General features: G+C 45.3%; 1 protein-coding gene across 3 annotated transcripts in view; it reads right to left on the bottom strand.

Annotated features, from left to right (window-relative positions):
* The window catches only part of LOC147727192 (tight junction protein 2-like), a 595,437-nt gene that overhangs the window by 196,256 nt on the left and 374,797 nt on the right, over nt 1-24,384 (bottom strand). For all 3 annotated transcript variants that reach the window (XM_086961242.1, XM_086961240.1, XM_086961241.1), the window contains one exon: nt 8,865-8,931. In XM_086961242.1, coding sequence (XP_086817368.1) covers nt 8,865-8,931 — 67 coding nt within the window. The remainder of the gene's footprint in view (nt 1-8,864; nt 8,932-24,384) is intronic.

Below are 24,384 nucleotides of genomic sequence, written 5' to 3'. Positions count from 1 at the left end.
CGATAAGGCTGGAAAGATGCTGGCTTGGCTCGACAAAAAAGAAAAAGCAGGCAGGGTCATTGCACAACTGACACTACCTGAGGGACATTCGACCTCGAACCCTGGGGCCATAGTCGAACTGCTGGCTGATCATTTTGAAACAATATATGCCCCCCAGGCGACATACACGACAGACGAAGCTTATGACTATATTAAAGATCTGACAATCCCCTGCCTCTCACCTGAGGCAGCACTTTTGCTTGAGGCGGACATCACCGTGGAGGAGGTACGGGAGGCGACCGACTCCCTGGCGTCCGGCAAGGCTCTGGGACCCAACGGACTCCCAGTAGAACTGTATAAGCACACAGCTCACATAACAGCCCCCCCATCTACTCAAAATGTTCGTGGACAGCCTAGAAGTAGGAGAACTCCCTAAAGATCAACGCCTTGCCACAATCATCCCGATCCATAAACCTGGTAAAGCACCGGAGGCATGTAGTTCTTACCGCCCCATCTCCTTACTAAACACTGAACTAAAGATCCTTGCCAAATTACTATCACAGCGTTTGGCCCCTCCACCTTGCCACTCTGGTGCACCCGGACCAATCTGGTTTTATGCCAAATCGTAGTACCTCGCATAATCTGCGCCGTCTACAGGCGGTGCTGGCTCTCCGGGACTACATTTAGGAACCGGCGGCGGTACTTCTCTCTCTTGACGCCACAATGGCGTTTGACACCGTGGAATGGCCTTATCTATTTGCGGTGCTTCGTCGCATGGGCTTCGGCTCCAAGTTCTGCGCGTGGGTCCGCCTGCTATACACCAGGTCCCTGGCCCAGATAGCAGCTAATGGTCACATCTCCAGAGATTTCCAGCTCGGTCGTGGGACGAGGCAGGGCTGCCCGTTATCCCCCTTACTGTTCACGCTAGTCCTTGAGCCGTTGGCGATTTGGGTTTGGTGGGACCCATCCATCAAAGATATCAGGTGGTCGCCATTGTGGGAGGATCGGATAGCTCTCTATGCGGACGATATCCTGCTTTATCTCACCTCCCCTAAAAAATCAATCCTAGAACTACTTAATGTCTGCGAAAAGTTCGGGAGAGTCTCAGGATATAGAATTAATTGGACTAAATCGGTCTTGTACGTTCTTGCCGCTGTCCGCCCTCGCTCCCGGTGGACTGTCCGTTACGTTACACTAACACCCCTTTTAAATATCTGGGAATCTATGTTTCATTCAACCCGGACGAATTTCAAGCCCTAAATCTGAAACTCCCACTGGAACGGTTCAATCGGGACGTGAAGGTGTGGCGTTCCCTCATTCTCACCCTCCTGGGTAAAAATTATGACATTGCCCCGTTTTCTTTACCTCCTTGAGAACACACCGTTTCCGGTCCCCTCATCCTACTTTAAGGCCATCGCAGCAGCGGTTTCTACTTTGCTGTGGGACGGAAAACCGGCACGGATTGCGCAATGCAAACTGGTAAAGGACTGGTATGATGGGGGTATAGCACTCCCTGACATTGAACTCTATTACTGGGCTGCCCATCTTAAACAAATCAATTACTGGCTACACGCCCCACAGACAGAACCCGCCTTTTTGGCAGACAGGCAGGGCATTGAGTCCAGGGGACTGTTAAGAAACCTCTATAGTCGTGGCGTCCCATCTGATCTCGTAGGTCCGACCCGTCACACGGTTCAACTTTGGTATAAGGCACATATACACCTTTACTGCGCAAACGTTGTTACACAAATAACACCCCTGTGGGACTCGCACAGATTGGGTTTCATGGGTAATACCAAAGGGTTCCAGGCATGGGACACCATAGGTATTTCAGTGGTGGGGGACCTCTGGCGAAAGAACAACATAGTAGGCTTCACTTTTCTGCAGACCAAACACGATATGGCCCAGTCAGAGTATTCTAGGTATATGCAGATACGGCATGAGCTTCTGTCAGCCATCCCGGCGGGAACGAAACTACAGGAGTCCACCCCTCTAAAGGACAGGCTGCTGACAGAACATATGCCCCACAAAGCGACATCCTTCACATATCGGAAACTGGTCAATAACCTCCTTGACATGCTATCCAAATTGCGCTTGACTTGGGTAGGTGATGTTGGTGACCTTGATGATTCGGAATGGCAGGATGCTCTCTCGTCACCCCGAGAAACAGTGATTCCTTCCAGACTTAAACTGGTTCAGTTAAAAGTACTATACCGCACATACTAGACCAGAACGGTCCTTTACAAAATAGAGAGAGCCTCTCACGAATATTGCCTCCGCGGACGCGGAGAAAGGGGAACATTCTACCACACCATTTGAGACTGTAACCGGGTGGCCATGTACTGGGCAGCGGTAATGCGAACCATTTCCCAAACCACGACTGTTTCCCTGATACCCAACCCACGTCGCTGTCTATTAAACATTTGGGATGCAGAGGACTTAACCCATTGTCAGCAGGACAGGGCCATGCTGGGAATGTTGGTGGCAAAACGCAATATTGCTAGACTGTGGGGTTCTAACGTGCTGCCTACACTGAGGGAATGGTGCAGAGACATGGATGAAGCAATGGTGGCCGAGAAGGCGGTATTTGTCCATCGGGGTTGCCCTGAAAAGTGGGGGCAAATCTGGGGGGCTTGGAACAAATTTAGGGGGGACATATGTGAGCCACCGCGAGTTGACTCAGATGAGTGCCTCTCGGATTAAGGGTTGGGCCGGAAATCTATATAAGTCGGTGGTTGAGTCTCCTGCTGTGATGAACTCCGTCCTACTCCTGGACAGAGACCATAATGTGGAGGGTGGGTCGATGGTTGCACTGCCAACGTTAGTAATGCTGTAATGTATGAACATTTGTTTTGTCGCCTTTGAAGAATTGAACGTAGTTAACGTGAATTTACATTAATGAGCAGTTTTGTTACTTGGTTTAAACAAAAATCATAGACCTAAGCCATATCGTATACTTGAAATTTTTTGAATTACGGTGCAACATGTTTCCTTCGCCGCCGGGCCCCTGGGTTATCAGCTACAAGGCTGTGTTATCCTGACAACGATTTTTTAGACTGTATTGCTATTGCGGCCGGCCCAAGAGGTTGTAGGCTTTACGCTGTGTTATACTGAATATGTACAATAAAGGTCTTCAAAAATAAAAATAAAATAAATAAATAAATAAAACACACTGCACGCCTTCTGCTGTGGGCTCAGAGACGAGAATGGACACGGAAGGAAGGCCCGGCAGAAGAGCTGTTATGTCTGATGCTTATGGATGGCTGACGCTTGTGGATGTCTGATGCATGATGTTTGTGGATGTCTGACGCTTGTGGATATCTGACGCTTGTGGTTATCTGACGCTTGTGGATGGCTGACGCTTGTGGATGGCTGACGCTTGTGGATGGCTGACGCTTGTGGATGGCTGACGCTTGTGGATGGCTGACGCTTGTGGATGGCTGACGCTTGTGGATGGCTGACGCTTGTGGATGGCTGACGCTTGTGGATGGCTGACGCTTGTGGATGCCTGATGCTTGTGGATGCCTGACGCTTGTGGATGCCTGACGCTTGTGGATGCCTGACGCTATGCCTGACGCTATGCCCGACGCTTGTGGATGCCTGACGCTTGTGGATGCCTGACGCTTGTGGATGCCTGACGCTTGTGGATGCCTGACGCTTGTGGATGCCTGACGCTTGTGGATGCCTGACGCTTGTGGATGCCTGACGCTTGTGGATGCCTGACGCTTGTGGATGCCTGACGCTTGTGGATGCCTGACGCTTGTGGATGCCTGACGCTTGTGGATGCCTGACGCTTGTGGATGCCTGACGCTTGTGGATGCCTGACGCTTGTGGATGCCTGACGCTTGTGGATGCCTGACGCTTGTGGATGCCTGACGCTTGTGGATGCCCGACGCTTGTGGATGCCCGACGCTTGTGGATGCCCGACGCTTGTGGATGCCCGACGCTTGTGGATGTCTGACGCTTGTGGATGCCTGACGCTTGTGGATGTCTGATGCTTGTGGATGTCTGATGTTTGTGGATGTCTGATGTTTGTGGATGTCTGATGCTTGTCTGTAGGCGAAACATAAAAAGAGACAGAACAGAGGAGGAGCTTAGCGAGCATCCAAGATGGTCGCGTGAGCACAGGGCTCCCCGGACCCTCGCCACTCCTCGCAATTTATCCTGAGGATATCCTGATTTCTTGGACGGATCTTCGAAGATGAACCTCCACTGAGTCCACAACTCTTTTCGGAATTGAAATCGGACTTGGGTAACCGAAATTACGGCACTTTGAACTTTCGAGGCCCACCTGGAGGCTGTGCCGGGGACTTGGCGACTTGCGTTTCCGGGACGGAGTTGAACAACAACGGCAGTGGGGCCTCCTTGGTGGCCGTATCTCCACTTTCGATTTCGTTTCCGAATCCTCGCAGGGTCTGATTGAGAGACCGTTTCGCCCGGCTGGGGACCACTCCAGCCTCCACTTAGTGTCAGCACTGCCTCCTCATTTTATCTCTTTTGTGTCAAACTGTGACTTTTTCTTGCCATACGAGCCAGCCCTTGTGGTTTGTTGACGCCCGGACTGCCGGCGGCCATTTTCACCAGGTCGCGTGGGCCCCTCCGGGGAGCATTTTCCAGTATGGCGGGTAGGGGTGACGCCGAGAAGCGGAAGACCAAGACGTCTCTTCGTGGGGGACCGCCCCTACAATCTCCTGCAGGTTTGTGCCCCCAGATGCCGCCTAGAAAGTTTACTGCCTTAACTTCCGTTTTGTACGTGGAGGTGATGTAAACATGCCCCCGTGTTTGACTGGAGTAATTGTGCAAACCTTATTAGAAATATGCATATTTACTGTAGCGCTGTCCGGCAGTAAATGACTTCGAATGGATATAATTACCGCCGGGCGGCACGGAGGCTGCTGGGTGCGGAGCTGAGGCTCACGCGTTGTGGGGGGGCTCTTTGAAAAGCAGCCATTCACCTTTGAGTGTCACTCTTCCATGCGCCTGGGGGGCAGGGGGCTGGCGAGAGGGTGTAAACCGGGCTGGTCTGTTGGTGCTTGAGCACGTGGTGTCTATGTAGTACATCAGCGTGGGTGTGGAATGCGCGGTCACTTCCAGGCGCTATACACAGAAGTGTGGGGCTCTGACCTTCAAAAGAGGTGCTGTGACACTGCAGAGGGCAGTGCCCCTACAGGGCCTTTGGTGACCATAGGGCAGAGCCTGAAAAGCACGCCTGGGCACCTGTCAATCAGCCATACTTTGAGGCAGACACAACCGGGTTCGTATTGCTCAAATACGTTTCAATTACAATATACACAGACACACACAAGTACATAAAGGCGCATGTGTTTGTAACAGTATGCGATAAAGATGTCCAGTGCTCAAACAATACACACAGATAATGTTTATACATATCAGGTAAACAGCTACACATGCACAATAAACAAATAATACGCAGATAGTATAGAAGCACGGAAAAAGTACACAGGGCGGCACATGTAGTGTGAGTGATGTGCGTACATGCCTGCTCGGACTGCCATGCAAAAAGTGTGTGTGTAAGCAGCAGTGTCTCATTCCTATGTAGTAATGCTTCTAACAAGAAAAGGGCGCTGTGAAAAAACCTGCCACTAGCGGAGGAGTTCGTGAGCCATACACTCTGGGAGCATGCAGCCATGTGACGCAAGCCGGAGTAACTTGGCAGAGCAACAAACAAAACAAGTTGTGAATGAAAGAACATTGCGGACAGAAGCTTTTAGGGGCGGGGGAGCAGATCCCTTTAAAGCACGGCCTCGTGGCCGTGCTAGAAGTGTGTGTTAATTAGGGGGAGGAGAAGTGAGGCCGAGTTGGCTGGGGAAGCAACAGATGGCTTTAATTTAAAGCTCTCGGAGGCAGGCGGCTTGGATAAAAGCGCGGTCACGAGAACTCATGCACTCGTCAAAATCCGCATCGTAAAAAGTCAGTTTTGTGGTTTGGTTGCAATAGGTCTCTCTGCGAGACCTAAGAACACCGAAACAGCAGAGGAATTTAGATTTATTGTACAGTCCAGCCAACAACATAGACCGCTCCAATCAATCAACACATAGAACTGGCCAATGGTACTGAGTGACCCAGTCACTGGGGGGAGGTTGCCAAGTCGTCCCTCCATTACATTCAGCAGGGGTTCCTCATTGCGGGCTGAACTGGTGAAAACCAGCCCAGACGTCGTAGACAATACAAATTGGTTACAGACACACAAGGGTTTTTACAGATGTAGATCTAGTGCCAGGATGCCTTCAAGGTGATAGTGCGCTTTATAAGTTAAATAAATAAATAAATAAATAAGGCATGCCAACAAGGGGAAAGTCGAACAATGTACTCACCACCATTCAGTGCCAGAAGTATTAAAATATCCAAATGTCTGACATGCAAAACTGAATATGCTGTATACATTTTAATTTGCCCGTGTAACCTGCAATATGTAGGTAGCACCAAATTACAGGTGCATAAACGAATTTTACAGCACCTTAGGGCAATATATAATCAGGACAATACTTTCCCGGTGGAACGCCATTTTAAAAGTGCCCATGGATCAAGGAGTCAGGACCTCAAATACTTTATGATTGATTCGGTCCCACCCAGTAGAAGAGGTGGGGACAGGGAACAATGTCTGCGCCAATTAGAGACCAGATATGTTTTGGAGCTAAATTCTAAACATCCTACAGGACTGAATGTTATGGAAGAATTATATGCCTGCTTGTAAAATATTGATTGATAATTCTTAATATTTTATGTCTTTTATTCTAATTTAATTGAATATCAAATTGTTATTTACCTGGAAACTTTAATGCGAGGGTCTTCTGGCTTGTGGTTTTTATATGCATTTTATAAGCTTGATTGACGTTTTTTCTGTGTATAATGAAAATATAATCTAGGTATTTTACTGTGATTTTATGATTTTATCTATATACATTGAGTACTGTCAAAAAAGATCTTATTAACAATGCATTGACATCAATTTGCACATGTTGCGAATGTGATTTAAATAGACAAGTAGCATTTGCACTTTATTTTTTGTGCAATTTGCACATTAATTAAATGACAGCACACGAGAACAGCGATTTGACCCGCTTACACCAGATAGACAAAAGACTGAGTATTTGTATTAATATAAAGAAGTTTGACTTGTATAAATTGAACTAAATCAAATGCCTCATTTGGGTCAGAATTCGTCATTTAGTAGTAAACAATCTTCCACCGATTGAACACATATCACCGGATTTGTACTGGGGCTCCAGTATATAGACAGGAAGAAAACCAAAAGAATGATACAACTAGGACTTGATGTGTCAACCTATATTTTAATTTCACACTCGGGGATTTGGGTGATGCAGCACTAAGCACTTTAAATACACTAAGCACTTTAGTTAAAAATATGTGCAGATATACCATTGGATACAAAGGTATCAATAAAGTTATATGATGGTATTTGAAGCAAGGCTAAAAAGGTATTAACCAAAATTATATCAGATTTTTAGGACTGTGAATTATTGAGGCTTTGCTTTTACCATGCTTTCACCACAAGTTATCAATTTTACCTTTGTGGATATTCAAGCCGATATTTGTGTATTATATAACTTTTAACAGTAACTTATCCATGTCTATTGCACAATTCGCACAGGTGAATGTTGTCACGCTTGCACAAATCACTTCAAATACACCAATGATAACGCTGAACTTTTTCATGTGATCTCGGCTCCAGAGAGAGCTGAAACTCGTTATGACGTCTCTCTATTCATTGTCTCCGAAAGAAATAATTCCATTAATTTCTTCCAGTTGATTTGTGGTAGATGAACATATTACAAGATATATATGGTTATTACTGGTGGGTATATGAGTTCATGGATTGGTGGAATGAATAGACAGACTAGAGAAGATTAGGTACTGTTAAGGAGCAGGGGTGTGGTTTCAAAGACAGAAAGGCTGTTATCAATAAAATGAGATGTGCCGCACAAAGATGTACAGATTCAAGAAGGTCAACTACAATAAAGGTGTCCCATGTTTCACAAAAGTACTCCAACCTGGTACCAGCAAAAGCATGGCAGGTCCTATTTCAGGTAAGACTAGTTCTCCAGCATACTGAAGCCACTCATCACCGGCAGAAAACTGGAGGGAGCCAGATGTTTTAAGTGACCCATCAGCTGTTATCCTGTTTCATTTGAGTGCGAAGATTTCCTTGCGCCTTTCCTCATAATACCTAGGCAAACCTACTCTCTCCTGACAGAACTCATCACCTTCAAATCGCTATACTGAGGCTAGATGCAGAATTTTTACACTGGAGTTCCTCTCTCTTTAATAGTGGATCCCCGAGTTCTTGAAGATAGTCCACCAGCTCCGATTCCGCTTTGAAAGAAGTCAATGTCATATCAATGGGAAGCAGGATTCAGTGTCATCTGCCAGAGAAACATCTATTCTGAACTGCCTCAGTACCCCTAGGATACTGATGGGATACAACATAGTCAGCTGAATCATCTATGTAATTGAGACAATTAAAGCTATGCACATAATCTAGTCCATGAGTCATCACGTGGTCATCATTAAAGCCATTGATTTCATTACTGAACAATGAACACTTCATTTACCTGTAACAGTTCTTCTAGCTTTGTCTCAGGGACGGGAGTAAATCTCAAAATAAATTATCCATTAGATCCAAAGTATTAGGAAGATTTAGCCATAGTTGATTGTGACTGCACCCAAGAAACTATCTTGGATGGCAATAAAGCACACCCTCAAACACAACTTCTGAAAATGTGCAATGTATATAAAAACAAATTTCACCATTTTGTCTTGCATTGTCTATCTCCGCCCTATATAATTGACACAAAGCAATACATCACATTTATCAAACACCAAATTGTATCATGTTAACATACCCATATATTTCTTCGTCTTCAGGACTAGGATGGAGAAAAATTTTGGGGATCGGTTTTGGCTGATAGTCTGTAATAAAAAAGAAGGGTTTGAGGAATAAATATTAAGCAGAAAAAAGTGAAGAGAGATCATTTTGCATGTTTAAAAGTTAGCAACTACAATGTAATGTAAACTAGGTCTGTCCTTTGCTGTTTATTGCCCAATATTTATTCACCAGTTAATTAAATGCACCACAAAAGTGTCACAGAGCAAACAAGCACTGACAAAGCTAAAAAGGTCTATTGTGAGACTGAGTATTTGTTAATCATAGGGCGAGTTTGTATGTACTGCACCTAGATGTTCTAGAAAGAAAAACGTATTTGAAGCAACATTAGAACCCTCAAAAAACTGTGCTAATGTGAGAGTATTTGTTGTCTCATTTGGAAATCCTGTGTCAACAAAAAGCAAAGCTTTACATCCAACATATTATGACAGCAAAGTAGAGCAAATGAACATGAAAGTAGATTTGTGAACAGAGCCCTATAACAGGCTAAGGTAGCGAACATGTACGCACTTCTTGAATAAAACCTAGATATTTAACCATTGTAGAAAAGTGACCATTTTTGACATGCTCACCCCCAATTTTTGCCTGATATATGGTGCAATTTTGAAAGGAAGTACACTGGGTCCCTGCTAACCAGGTCCCTAGTGGCAGATCACTTTCCCTAAACTGTGCAGTTGTTTCCCCAATTGGCAGCACCTTTAGCACCCTCTGTAAGCCCTTAGTAAATGGTACCTGTGGTACCTAAGGCGTGAGGTACTGAAGAGGGTCCCTAGGGGCTTCAGCATGAATTGTGCCACTCTAAGGGAAACCCACGCAGACTGCCTTGCAGGCTGCCAGTCTGGGTGCAGATAAAAGTGAAAACACAACAAGGCACACAGACGTGTGTGCAATGCCTACAGACACTGCATGCAGTATAGGCAAAGTACACCTACCACAGGCCTAACAGCCCTAAGGTAAGGCACACTATACTACATGTGTGGGCATAACTGCTTGAGCAGATATGCCCCTGTGCTGGCCAGTAAAATTAATGACAATACAAGTAAATAGGGAAGTAATTTTATGTACATGTGATGGGCACTGGTAAAAAAAACTAGTTCCCCAGCTACATGATGGCTTCACTGAAACGAAAGATGTTTTGTATCAAACATCTTGCACTAATAAGTCCACACTGATTCCAGTGATAGATTTATTAGTAAATGCACCCAGAGGGCATCTTAGAGGTGCTCCCTGAAAACCTACCAACTACTAATGTGCTGGCTAACTGCTCTCAACCAGCCTGCCACCACCAACTAATGAGTTTCTGACACCATGGGTGAGGGCTGACGTTCTCAGGAGGTCAGGAGCAAAGCCTACTCTGGCAGAGGGGGGGGGGGGGGGGGGGGTTACAACCCCTCCCACAGGATGACTCATAAATTAGTATTCCAAGGCAGGGAGCTTCAAAGATCCCACTGCCTTTGGTACGCAAATCTGAATTCCTTCAGGAGGGAATGCCAACCCCCATCACCAAGGGCATATTTAGAGCCTGGACACATGGGAAAATTAGTAGTCAGAGGCGTGTCCACCTTTAGGCTAGTGACACCCCTAAGGTGGGCTACCTGATGTGCATACAAAATTGGAAAGCCTGCCATCTTGGTGATGGAAGAATTAGGAACTCTGAGACACTCCTGTGGTCACTACGCTCCCTATATGACCACTTCCTAAGTAGCCCATTGGCTATTACTGTACACTTCCCTACAGCCCCTTAATCTAGTTTTTGGGGGAGGCCCTCGGACCACGAAATCAGATCCTGTCGACCTAAAAGAAGAAGACAGACGCTGAAGAGTCACAAAAAGCTAGAACAGAAAAAAAGCAGCTGACTTGGCGCCAATCCTGCCGGCCCGCCTGCCTACGATCAGCATTGGGTACCTGATGCTATATTGCACCCCTGCACCTGGACACCCTGAGGTGACCTGTTGGTGCTGCATTGGACCTTGCCCGCTACTTACCTTAAATCCAGACGATTTGACCTATTGCTGTGAGAAACCTGTATGTAGTGTATGTCTTTCCTTCGTAGGATAACATTACCGCTTCAGAAATGTCACTCAGTTGCTTTTTGAAAACTACAAATATTTCTATTTCGAAACATACTTACCTGATCGTAATGATTTTGGTACATCAATATACATAAAGATATGTGTTATTTCTATAAATTGGTGTGTATCTCATTATTGATCCGTATAGTACCATTTATTGACTGTGTGTGTATTGTAGATGTCTAACACACCTCTCTGAGAAGCCTAAAGCTGCTCAGCCACAATATCCCGTAAAAGAGAGTCTTGGAATTGCTAGAGAAAGCGTCTGTCCACTTGTAAGGGATACCTCGACTCTTTAGATAATTTACTTCTGTTTGGTATACGGTATAAAGAGCCAGCTTCCTATAACCATCAATTAAAATGTTCTTGCATTGGCAAAGTAAATGATTCAAGAATAAACACGGACTCAATTACACTGTATATGTCGTATCACAAGTGCGGTCTATAGGAGCCATTGATGTCTCATTGCCAAAACATATTTGAAACCATGAAAACACATGAAAGCCACGGACTAAAGGAGACTGTCGCATAACTCTGTACTTTCTATTATACCTTTTGAAGAACTGGTAACATGAGGAAACAGTAACCCGACTTAAAAACAAGCACTGGCATTGCCAAGAAGTCTGACTTTCAAATAATGTTGTATGGTAATTTGAAGTATTACAAGTAGAGTGGGAATAGATATGTATTTGTATAGAAGCAAAGAACAGTAGAATAATATTGGTGAAGGTGTAAAGGGCAGGTAACAGTTGTACTGTCAAGCCAGACCTAGGAATGCATTTAGTTTACAGACTGCCCCCACCCACGTGTGCTGCTGTCGCTGAAAAACACCATAAAACATCTAGTTATTAACGACAATTTAAAATAGTGTGTGTCCCTGAAAGTTCAACCTCAGACAGCTGGACAGATAAACACAATGGTCACAGCTCTGTGGAGAACAAGCACTTTTTGTGGAAAACACAAATTCTGCCCAAGCAAAACATGTACTCCCAAATCCCAACATGCCGTTGGAGCCAAAGCACCTTCTCTTGGTGATTCAAGCATGGGAATCTATGAAAGTTTCCAATACTGGAGAACTAAAGTTACAGGTAAGTAACTTGTTTTCTTACTGGCTCTTTCACCATCGTCAACGACAACTTCGCCGTCACTGTTGACCCCGCATCAGTCGTCTTTGGAGTTGACGATGAATGCTGCACCGTGGACGATGAAGGCAAGGAAACTCATTGACGATCCCGTCAGAGAAGACGGAGGAGACTGTACATTTTCGCTGCGCGTCGACGAAGATAGTTTCTTTGCCGACGGTGTCGACAGCATCATTGACAGTGGAATTTTCTTAGCATGTTTTCCTTCAGAAGGTACAGAGGAGGGCTTTTTGAAGTCCTCTTTTCTGTCAGAAGGAGAAGATGGAGGAACAGAACTCTACTTCCTCAAAGTAGACTCTCCTATAGAAGGTCTTTCCCTCTCCTTTACACCTCGGTGAGGAGATTTGCTTGGACTTTGCCTGTCAGACCTATGAGAGGTCTTTTTAGAGGCTTTCCCAGGACTGTCTTCAGAAGAAGAGGGGTCAGATCTCGACCTTTTCAGAGATCTCCTGGAAGACTAAGCTGGTGAGCCCTCATCACTATCATCACTGGATATTGGATCCCTCCTGGACTTTAGCTTTTGGAACCACGTCAGGAGACGTCCCTCATGGCCTCTTAAGGTTTTGGTGAAAAAAGTATGGCCAACCTTGTAATCTTTAGCCTGGTGATCTGGATAGAGGCAATAGAATAGATGCAGTCCTTGTGAGGGTCATCCATGGAAAGCCTTTTTTTAGATAAGGTTGCACAAGCTCTAAAAAGGTCTTTCTTCTCTTTCTCAGTCATGTTGACACAAAGCTGAAGAAAGCAGTTGAAAAAACTCAAGCAGTAAATGTAACAAGGAAACAACTGAGCAGAGCTCAGTGAAGACAACCTAGCACAACGTGCAGTAGAAAATCTGATGGTCTTAAGATCTCTCAGGAGGGTTCTAGAGGGTGAGGCTGATCTGATTGGTTGTTAATTTTATTTGGCCTCTTTTACAAAAGGAGGTGGATATGTTACAAAACTAGATTGGGTCTAGGCCTAGTTTCTATTTGTAATGGTTTGTATTAATATTTTTTATATATACCAGGGACTCCCATCTCGACGGGGAATGATTCAAGCATGGGAATCTATGAAAGTTTCCAATACTGGAGAACTAAAGTTACAAGTCAGCAACTTGTTTTCTTACTGGCTCTTTCACCTTGTTGGTAAAGTAATTTACCACTGGTGTTCCAGGGCCCCAATTCTGGTGGACTCCAAATTGGATAGCCAGGATACTTTCTCTAGGCATTTCACTCTGGGATGATTATGAGGGTAAGCAGGCAAAGCTTATTACTTTAAGAGATAGAGGGTTTTAGAAACTTAGATTTAATATCACACAGTAGATAACACAATAGCGTCTGTGTGTAATCAGTACTTTATATAAAGAAAATGTCTAGCACCAGGTCAGTCAGGTTTGTAAAATAGTAGGCTTAAAATATGATACTGAAAAAAAATAAGTAGGTAGGTCCTAGCCCATCTTGGACTAACTTTAAGTGCAAAATGTTGTTGTAGCTGCCTCATGCTATTCACTATGAATATGGGGTGATTGTCCACATGAGGGCAGGGCTAGTATCTCTAAGAATTTACTTTGAAGTAGATAACTTTAGTGCCAAAGGGCGTTGTTCAGCCCAGTGGAGAAAAAAAAAAGTTACTTTCAAAAAAGAGAGTTTCCCAGAAAACCAGAAAGGACTGGGTATTAAACAGTATCAAAAAGAATTCCTTTCTGTGTTACTGACTTTATATTTGTGACCAATGGGCCTACACACTAATTTCACTTATCTAGTGTTCAATAGTGACACAGGTAATTATTTCTGCACAACACTGGGATTACTTTTGTCTCTCACTTTTTTATTCTTATTAGGTTAAAATCATTTTAAATTCATTTATTACATGACATTTCTTACAAACATATGCTCTACATTCATTTGTCATTATTTTTTATGGTTCATTGTTTAAATTCATATATTTGTATATGATGTACATTGTATTTGATCACGCGTATAATAGTCTTCACGAATCACACCGTTGGTTTATAACTTTAGTCAACACGTCACTCTAATAACACCGTTGGTTTACAACTTTATTTATCACGTCACTCTAATGACACTACCCGTTGTCGGCCTAGTCTTTTGTCGATGTTACTGGAAATACATCGCGCATGCATCATTTAAGCACGCCCCCAACAATCTTGTTCTTTATCCTGAGAGATCGCTCACGGAGAAGATAGCACCACGCTGCGAGGGGCGTTTATATTCTATCATCACGACTTATCGGTAAGCATTATTGTAACACGGTATTCAACCCGTGCACGTAACCATCCGCACGTTTGGCGGTAACTGTTTAACTGCATAGTTTCACTTCGGAACAGACTACACGCTGTACTTTTAAAGTTTTAATTCTGCATTTGCACTTTATATAAGCACAACCTGTCGTGGTTTACATACTAGAGATAATAGTCGTCATCATAGACTGCACGTCTCAAGTTTAAATCTTGCATCTGCATGTTACTAAACACTACCTTCCGTGGTTAACGGATCAGTATTAATAGGCGTCAAGCGAACGTTGACCAGAAATTCACAACTTGCCATTAGGTTTTAGATTTTTTTCACCATTTCATCTATAAGTACTTAACCTTCACAAATGCTGCACCACCAAACCTTTATAACTAGCGTTTCACCACCATTCGTTTCATGAGCACTATCACCAATGGATGTTATAGAACTTATAACCTATGTGACTTCTTCATGTTCACAAACATCTCTTGATTATATAATATTATTGCTTTCAGAAAATCCCCAGATGAAGGCATTGTTTATGTCGAAATGCATTGGGATGTATAAATAATCACAAGGTTATATACAATGCACCCTGGGAAGAAAATGTACTGAGGATATAACTTTGGTTCCCCAGTATTGGTAACTTTCATAGATTCCCATGCTTTGTATCATTCCCCCGTTGTCGGAATGGGAGCCTCAGTAAATAGAAAATACCATAGCAGTAGGTACAAAAGAGAAAACTAGGCCTAGGCCTCATCTCATTTTGTAGCATATCCATCTCTTTTTGTAAAAGAGACCAAAAAAGTTGCAACAACCAATCAGAAGAGCCTTACCCCATAGAACCCTCCTGAGAGAGCCTCAAAGCTTCAGATTTTCATAGTCGTTGTGTAACAGTAACTACATCTGTAAAAGGCTGAGCTTTCCCAGGGTAGGAGGGTGGGCGCATAGGAATCTATGAAAGTTACCAATACTGGGGAACCAAAGTTACAGGTAAGTAACTTGTTTTCTTGCCCCAGTATTGGAACTTTCATAGATTCCCATGCTTTGTATCAGAGTAGCTAGCAGTAAGCCAAAAAAGCACATTTTGTTAACACGAGTATCAATACATTCCTATTATACTTATTCTCATAGGAAACAAAAAGTTAACATGTAACCATAGAAAAGAATATAGTATCTGATACAAAATGTGCAATACAGGAAGGAGGGATTGTAGGGAAAGATCACTTCTCAATGAAAAAGATTTATCAGGACTGCCTGTCCAACATTTCCATTTTGCATGGTAAGTCTTATTTGTACTTGGTGCACGGGCTTGAGATAGTATTTCTTCACACTCCATAGTGAGGTTCAAATTCTGGAATTCTTTGTGCTTAGGAGCCACACTGTCAATTGGAGTGAGCTTGGATTTGGATGCAGCACTTGACCCCAAGACATTGTCAATAGAGACGGAATGGGCCGTAGGTGAATTGGCTGATCTTGAGAGAGTAGGAGAAGTTCAGTGAACCAGAATTGTCGGACCCACGCTGTAGCGATCAAAATCATCCTGCAAGGTTCTGCCTTGAGTTTCCTGATCAGCCTCGGAAGTAGGGGTATCGGAGGAAAGGCGTAAACAAATGCACCGGACCAGGCTATCGAAAGAGCATTCCCCAGTGAACTTCGATGGTGATCCCTGCTTGCGTAGAAACAGTATTTCTTGTTTTCTGGCCTCGCAAACAGGTCTATGGTTGGAGTGCCCCAACCTGAGAAGATGTTCTTCATATTGCCCTGATCCAGTACTCACTCGTGACTGATTAATTTTAGACGACTCAGTGCATCCACTGTTGAATTGAGTGTAACTGGGAGATGTTCCACCGTGAGAGAAATCCTGTGGAGGATTGCCCAGTTCCATATTTCTTGGGCTTCCCTTGAAAGAATCCGGGATCTTGTCCCGCCCTGTTTGTTTATATAGTGTATGGCCATTGTATTGTCTGTACGAACCAGCACCAAGCCATTCTGTATTCTTGGAAGGAAAGCTTGTATAGCTAAATGAATGGCCTTGAGTTCCAGCAGATTGATGTGGAACTTGCGCTGCTCGGGCATCCAATGACCGCTCACCTGTAAATCCTGAAGCACTGCTCTCCAGCCTTCTAGTAAGGCATCTGTGGTGAGAACCATGGGAGCTGGGGAGAGCCTGAAAGTGAGACCCTTTGAAATATTTTCCTTTATCGTACACCAGTTGCTTGCGCTTTTCATTCCTGGTGTTACTGTTATTTTGTTGTCGAATGAGCCTTCTGCTTGGCACCACTGCCTGTCTAGCTGTTCTTGCAGTGGACGCATTCCTAGCCTGCAGTGCGGAATTAATGGTATGCAAGATGAGATCGATCCTAGTAGCGATTTGCACAGGCGGACCAACCGAGATTTCCTCCTTTGAGAGAGACGAGCTGAAAGAATGAGTCTTTTTGGTCTTTCTTCCGAAAGGAAAGCTTTGCAGCGATTTGTATCCAGAATGGACCCTAGAAATCTGGCCGCCCTAGATGGTTGAAGGACCGATTTGGATCTGTTGAGTTGAAGACCTAGTTGTTTGTAAAGTTGAATACATCTGTTGACCGCCTTGGAAGCCGCTTGAAAGGATGGAGCCTTTATCAACCAATCGTCTAGGTAGGGAAGAACCTCCAGAGATTGTCTTCTGAGAAACGCCGCCACTGGGGCCAATACCTATGTAAATATCCGTGGTGCGGACCTGAGACCAATCGGAAGCACCTTGAATTAAAAGTGGCTCTTGGCTACTGTAAAGGGTAGATATCGTCTGTGAGCTGGATGGATTGGCACATGGAAATACGCATCCTCTAAATCAAGAGTTGCCATGTAGTGCCCTGGATTGAGAAGACGTAAAATGTCTTGAAGAGTGACCATTCTGAATGACAGCTTTATGAGACAGGTGTTGAGCTCCCTTAGGTCTAATATTGGACGCCACCTCAGTCTTGCGAACCAGGAAAAACCTGGAATAAAACCCTTCTCCTCTTTGAGAGTGATGTACCGGTTCTATTGCCCCCTTGATGACTAGTTGGTGGGCTTCGAGACGTAGAAGTCGCAGATGTTTTGACTCGGTGGGACGAGGAGCTCTCGAAGGAGGAAGCTGTTGAAATTCTAACATGTGGCCAAATCGAATGATATTCAAGACCCACCGGTCTGATGTAATGATCATCCAGCTACGCAGACAATGCGAAATCTTATTTTGCACCTCAGGGCAAAACCAGGTAGCCTGAAGCCAGCCGTGTCTTCTTAGTACAGCCGAACCTGCCAAGGCACGAAAAGCAGTTGTGGCTATGTCCATGGCGCAGTCAATTATTTCCGAGGAAGAGCGCTCCCCTTCCTCTAAAATCTCCTTTGCATCCGCCTTAGCACTCTTCGGTAACTGATCCACAAACGGAGACATATCGCACCACATTTGGCGATCATATTGTCCCAAAATTGCGAGTGCATTGGAGGCACGAACGAGGAGACTTGACATTGATGAGAATCTTTCGCCCACATTGCCAAGGCGTCTACCCTCCTTATCAGTAGGAGAAGCCAGAGGGGCCGAAGGATTATTTGACTTCCTTTGCGCCGCCTGGGGGATCACAGAGTCCGGCCTCGGTTGGCCAACCAGGCATGCGGGACTACCATCAGGGGCCTTGTACTTTTTCTCCAGCCGTGGTAGAACCGAAACAACGGTTGCTGGAGACTGCATGACCTTCACACCCTCAGACCAAACATGCTCTATGATTCGAATAGAGCGGATAGATTTCTTGTATGGCTCCTTGAAGTCATAGAGGAAGCAGTCTGATTGCACCATAGAAACTTTCCATGAGGTTATTGAAACCTCCTATGTCAGCAGGAGGTGAGTCTACCGGATCCGGTGAAGGAGAAGGTGGATCTGGAATAATGTAATCATCCCACTCTCTATTCGGATTTGGAACCTCCGTTACATTTCCTCCATCATCAGAGGAACCGTCATCATTGTCACCATACACCTGTCCTGAGGTGCCACCACGTCTCTCCTCCGCAGGTTCTTGTTCCCTTGCCTGAACCTCCACAGCTGAAGAGGAAGGTGGCGGTGGTGGAGGGGGTGGCTGAATGGATTTGGAGGCTTGGGAAGGAAATCTCCTGTAATCCATTAACATGATCTGCAGGTCATTTATCAAAGAAGAAGGCATAGAAACCATACCCTGTGGAGATTGATCCTGCATTCTCTCTCTAGGAGGAGGCTGTTGTTCCTTCTCGTAGTAGCCATCAGAGTCAGAGTCCTGGTATTTTACCTGGAGCTGAGATGGGCTATAAGCGTCCCCATATGGACTATCATCATCATCCGAATAGTCCTCCTCTAAAAGTAAGGCTGGAGGCAAGGGCGTCACTCTTCGTGGGGATGTCATGTCCGGTGTGATTTGGCATCTTTTTATGGAGATCCTGACCTTTTGTACCGTAGACGGGTTCGTCGTCGACATCGCTGGCAATGGAGTCGTCATCGACGAGAGCACCGTCGACGGAGAGAGAGTCATTGTCGACGGAGGGGAAATAGTCGACGGCCTCGTCGACGAGCTCGTCGTCAGTATTACAGCAGCCATCGTCTTTGCCGTCGTCGAGGTAGTCTTAGTGGTCGTGGACACCACTGTCGGTGTCATCGTCTTGTCGACGACAGAGAATGAAACTCCAGCCGTCGACGCAGCCGTCGTCGAGGCAGCAATAGCAGTTTTCTGGATTTTCGTCGTCGCCGACTTACCTGAAGACGTCACCTTTGACGAGCGGGTTTTCTTGTCCGATTTTGGTTCTTGAGGTAGGGAAACAGGTTTTTTAAAACGTTTTGCTTTCCCAGGTGGTGAAGAGATAACAGAAGGCACTTGAGACTCCTTCCGAGAAGAAACCACCTCAGACACCAATCCCTCTTTCTCCTTTGCACCTCGGTGAGGAGATTTTCGGGGACTAGACCTACTAGACCTATCGGAGGTCTTTTGAGAGGTCTTAGATGGAGGCTCAGCAGATGTTGAAGGGGAAGGCTTACCTCTCTTTTTAGATCTTCTTGGGGAGGAAGCTGAAGAGGAATCTTCGCTGTCGCTGGAAATTAGCTACTTTCTAGACTTCATCTTTTGCAGCCAGGTCAGAAGTCTTCCTTCTCTGTCCCTTGATGTCTTAGTAGAGAAGGTCCTGCAGATTTTACAATCAGTAGCTTTGTGGTCCGGGTACAAGCAGTATATACAATCCTTATGCTTGTCCTCCACATAAAGTCTTTTCTTTGAACAGGTAGCACAAGCTTTGAACAAGGCTTTCGTCTCTTTATGCGACATCTTGAGAAAAAAAGGTTGATTTTTCAAGTTGTAGAAAGAAACACCGAGCAGAGCTCAGAGGAGACTCCCTTAGCACAACGTGCTGTAGAAACTCAGGCTCTGAGGCTCTCTCAGGAGGGTTCTATGGGGTGAGGCTCTTCTGATTGGTTGTTGCAACTTTTTTGGTCTCTTTTACAAAAAGAGATGGATATGCTACAAAATGAGATGAGGCCTAGTTTTCTCTTTTGTACCTACTGCTATGGTATTTTCTATTTACTGAGGCTCCCATTCCAACAACGTGGGAATGATACAAAGCATGGGAATCTATGAAAGTTCCAATACTGGGGCAAAAAGGATGTTACTCAACATAACTGTGACACAACAGTTTAAATAAAGTGAATTTTGAATACCAAGGAATGTGTTCACATTAAACTTTATTGACAAACCTGAAGAAACCTTTTCAATAAGGACTACTCACCTGTTGCCTGGGGGACATTCCCTATAACCATAGGGATGCACCGTTAATCTTTGAAAGTTTCTAATACTGGAGAACTAAAGTTACAGGTAAGCAACTTGTTTTCTAACTCCAGTATTGGAACTTTCATAGATTCCCATGCTAGAATACGAGTAGCTAGCAGTCATGAGCACGATTCTTTGCCTGTATCACTTTCAATAGAGATCAATAATGCGTCAATAAAATTAAAGATTGGAAAAAACATATAGCACATTTCGCAGATTAGACATCATTCTTTTTCCTTTAAAAAAAACAAGTTTTTAAAAGCAGGGAAATAAAATATTACTAAAACTCAAATTAGCACCAAATACCCATATATGCATTTAGAAATAACAAGAAACAATCAATTGTATCAAGGAATGTGCAAAGAAGGTATGAAGGAAAAGGAAGGCGGGATGAGAGGGAAAGTTCACCACTTATTTAAAGAGGTTCCTCAGGACTGCTTGGCCCACTGCAGTGTCGCTGAGCGACGAAGAATTCAAACAGTAATGTCTTGTGAAGGTATGGGTACTTCAGGTCGCTGCTCTGCAGAGGTCCCGGATTGGTACCCCAGCAAAGAAGGCCGCAGAAGAAGAGATCGCACTTGTTGAGGGAGCACAGACTTTCCCTTCAAGGGGCTTACCAGCTGCTTGATGACAACATGGAATAGAGCTGGAAATCCACTGTGCAATCCCCTGTTTGGAAAGGGGAAATCCTTGACGAGGGGTGCTGTGAGCAACTAAGAGCTGAGGTGACTTTCTAAAATCCTTAAATCTCTGAAGATAGAACTTCAGGCAACACAATGTCCAATGAGTGTAGTGACCGCTCAGCTGGAGTTGTAGGTTGAGGGAAAAAAGTTTTAAGTATCACAGGTTCATTTAAATGAAAGTCTGAAGGTACATTCTGGATGAACTTTGGGGTTGGTACAGAGTACCTCTGTATCATTTTTAAATTGAAGAAAGGGTTCCTGAATGGTGAGTGCCTGCAACTCGCTGACCCTTCTAGCTGATGTCAAGGCCAGAAGAAGTGCCACCTTCCAAGAGAGAAATTTCAAGTTCGCCTTATGCATAGTCTTGAAGGGATGTTTCATGAGCAGGGTCAAGAACAGATTAAGGTGCCACAGTGGTGGAGGAGGCTTCTCTTGAGGGAAGACTCAAAAAAGAGCTTTCATGAACTGTTTATTTATACTTGCTGACCAGAGCGAAGGGCCTGAGGATGTCCTTCTTAAGCGAGAGATGGCCGCAAGATGAAATTTAATAGACAAATGAGCCAGGCCCTCCTTAGCCAAGGAAAGAATGTAAGGAAGAATTTCATGCGCAGTGGAAGAGAAAGGGTGAACTCCCGGTTCCCGGCACCAGTGACAAAACCTCTTCCACTTCATCCGGTAGGTTTTGTTTGTACTTTGAGCAGGAGCCTGAGACAGGATGTCCCTACATTCTGCAGAGAGCTTTAAGTCGAGAAACTCTCTGTGCTCTGGAGCCACCTTGATAATTGCAGGGATCCGGATGCAATACTTGGCCCTGCAACATCGTCAGCAGTGATGGAATCGGTTTCAAAGGGACCGGATGCTCCAAGGATAGGAGAAGAAGCTCTGTGAACCAGTAGCGGCAAGGCCAAGATGGTGCTATTAGGATCATCTTGCAGGGTTCGGTTTTGACCTTTGAGCAGTCTCTGGATCAGGGGAAAGGGGGGGGGAAGCGTAAACAAAGGCGCCTGACCATGCCATCGAAACCGCATTCCAAGAGGATCCCGGATGGTGATGCCAGCTTGCGTAGAACCAGCATGTCTTGTTCTCCGGTGTAGCAAAGAGATCTATGGCCCGTCTGCCCCATAGTTGAAAAATCTCCTTCAGTGTACTCTGGTCCAGTTCCCATTCGTGACTGACTGACTTAGTATGCTTAGTGTGTCTGCTGTCTCGTTGAGATTCCCTTGGAGATGCTCCGCCTTTCGTAAGTCTCCATAAAGGACTGCCCATTCCCAGACAGCTTGAGCTTCTGCCGACAGCAGACGAGGTCTTGTGCCGCCCTGCTTGTTGATAGAATGCATGGCCGTAGTATTGTCTGTTCTTATTAGAACAACAAATCCTTTATTCTTGGAAGACAAGCCTGTAGGGCTAGGCGAATTGCTCTGAGTTCCAGCAGATTGATGTGCAACAGACTAGGGTGATGTAGCCATCGACCACTTATCTGGAATTCCTGCAAGACAGCTCCCCAGCCCTCCAGAGACGCATCTGTTGTAATAATCGGACGAGCATGGGTGACCATGAAGGAGAGATCTTGATAAATGTTCTCCTCGCGAGTCCACCATGAGGCGGCTTCTTTCATTGGCACAGTGATAGTGATCATGTCCTCGAAAGACCCTCCTACTTGTCGCCACTGTAAGTCCAGTTGTTCCTGAAGAGGATGCATTCATAACCTGCAGTGAGGAATTAGCGGAATGCAGGATGAAATGGATTCCAGAAGGGACCTGTAGAGGCGAACTGAAAGTGACCTTTTTTCAAGTAGATGGGCCATCGACATCAGTTTGGTTTGTCTTTCCACTGACTGAAAATCCTTGTTGAGGGATGTGTCCAATATGGCTCCCAGGAATTTGGCATTCTTGGAAGGGCACAAATTAGATTTTTCTCTGCGGAGGGTAAGACCCAGACTTTTGAACCGATTTGTACAAGCTGCCACTGACCTCTCGGCTGCAGTCTTGGTAGGAGCCTTTAGCAACCAGTCATCCAGGTAAGGGACACCTGGTTCTGTTTCCTTAGAAAAGCCGCTACCGAAGCTAGTATCTTTGTAAATATCCTTGGTGCCAATCTGAGGCCGAAGGGGAGGACCCTGAATTGAAAGTGGCTCTTGGCTACTGTAAAGCGTAGAAACTTCCTGTGGGATGGATATATGGGAACATGAAAATATGCGCCCTCTAGGTCCAAACTGGCCATGAAATCTCCTGAATTCAAGGATGAACAAACTCTGTGTGGACAAATTTGATTATATTGAGAACCCAATGATCCGATGTTATCCGTTGCCAATCTTTGAAGTAATGTGAGATCCTGCCCCCCGCAGGTGTTAAATGATGAGGAGGAACAGAAGACGGAGCCAGCAGGCCGCTATGGACACCTAGAGGACTCCTTCCCTTGGCATCCTGCTCTTCCTCGGTTTGTCGATCTTGAATATGACGAGTACTGAGCCTGTCGCTGGTTATACTGCGGGCGGTAAGATTGCGAGGCAGGCATATACGAGGAGTACCGATATTGCTGGTAACCTCCTCTGTATGAGGTAAGACCTCTGCCTCTTGCACCACGAAAAGGGACCTAGTGGTATTGAAGCGTCCCTAATGATCTTGCTGGGTCCATAAATTTCTTAATGTCCTGAAGCGCGTCGTCTATGTGTTTACCAAAGACCGCCTCTCCATCAATAAGAAAGTCCAAAATCTTGTTCTGAACATCAGGTCTAAAAGAGGTCGCTCAAAGCCATCCCTGGTGACGAAGGACTGCCGCTCCAGCCGGGGAACGGAACGCAATTGTTGCAATGTCCATTGCGCAATCAATCACCTCAGAGGAGGCCCTCTCTCCTTCCTGAAGAATCCTTTTCACTTTGGCCCTGCTGTCATCAGGCAGCTGCTCTAGGTAGGGAGAGAGGTCACACCACATTTGGCGGTCGTAGCGCTCCAAGACGGCTACAGCATTAGCCGCTTTGACGAGTAGGCTTGACATCGATGAAAACCTTTTGCCTGCATTGTCCAAGCGTCTGCCTTCTTTATCTGGAGGTGTTGTTAGAGGAGCCGCTGGATTTAATGACTTCCTCTGTCCTGCCTTAGATATCACTGAGTCCGGTTTCAGCTGACTCACCAGGCAGGCCGGGTTATCCTCCTGGGCTTTATATTTTTTCTCTAAACGAGGAGGCACCGGGACAACTGTAGCTGGGGTCTTCATAACTTGAGCTCCTCTTCGCAAACATGACCAATGATCGGAATTGATCTCACAGAGTTCCTAAAGGGCTCTTTGAAATTGTATAAGAAGCACTCAGACTGTACCGATGGTATAGGTAGATCGAATCTTTCAGCTGCCCCCTCCAACAAATTATGGAAACCACCTATGTCCCCAGGTGGAGAATCCACTGGCACCGGTGAAGGTGAAGCAGGAGTAGGAATATTATAAGCATCCCATTACTTGTCTGGATCCAGGAGAACTGCATTTTCCTGGTCGTCATCCGAGGTATCATCCTGGATAAGTGGAGTTGTCAATCAATTACAGTGGTGGTGGTGGCAGC

This window comes from Lissotriton vulgaris, chromosome 3_1 (genome assembly GCF_964263255.1).
Source record: "Lissotriton vulgaris chromosome 3_1, aLisVul1.2, whole genome shotgun sequence".
In the NCBI taxonomy this organism is placed as follows: Eukaryota; Metazoa; Chordata; class Amphibia; order Caudata; family Salamandridae; genus Lissotriton; species Lissotriton vulgaris.
Note: the sequence above shows the minus strand (reverse complement) of the source record. Positions and strands in the feature narration are given on the sequence as shown.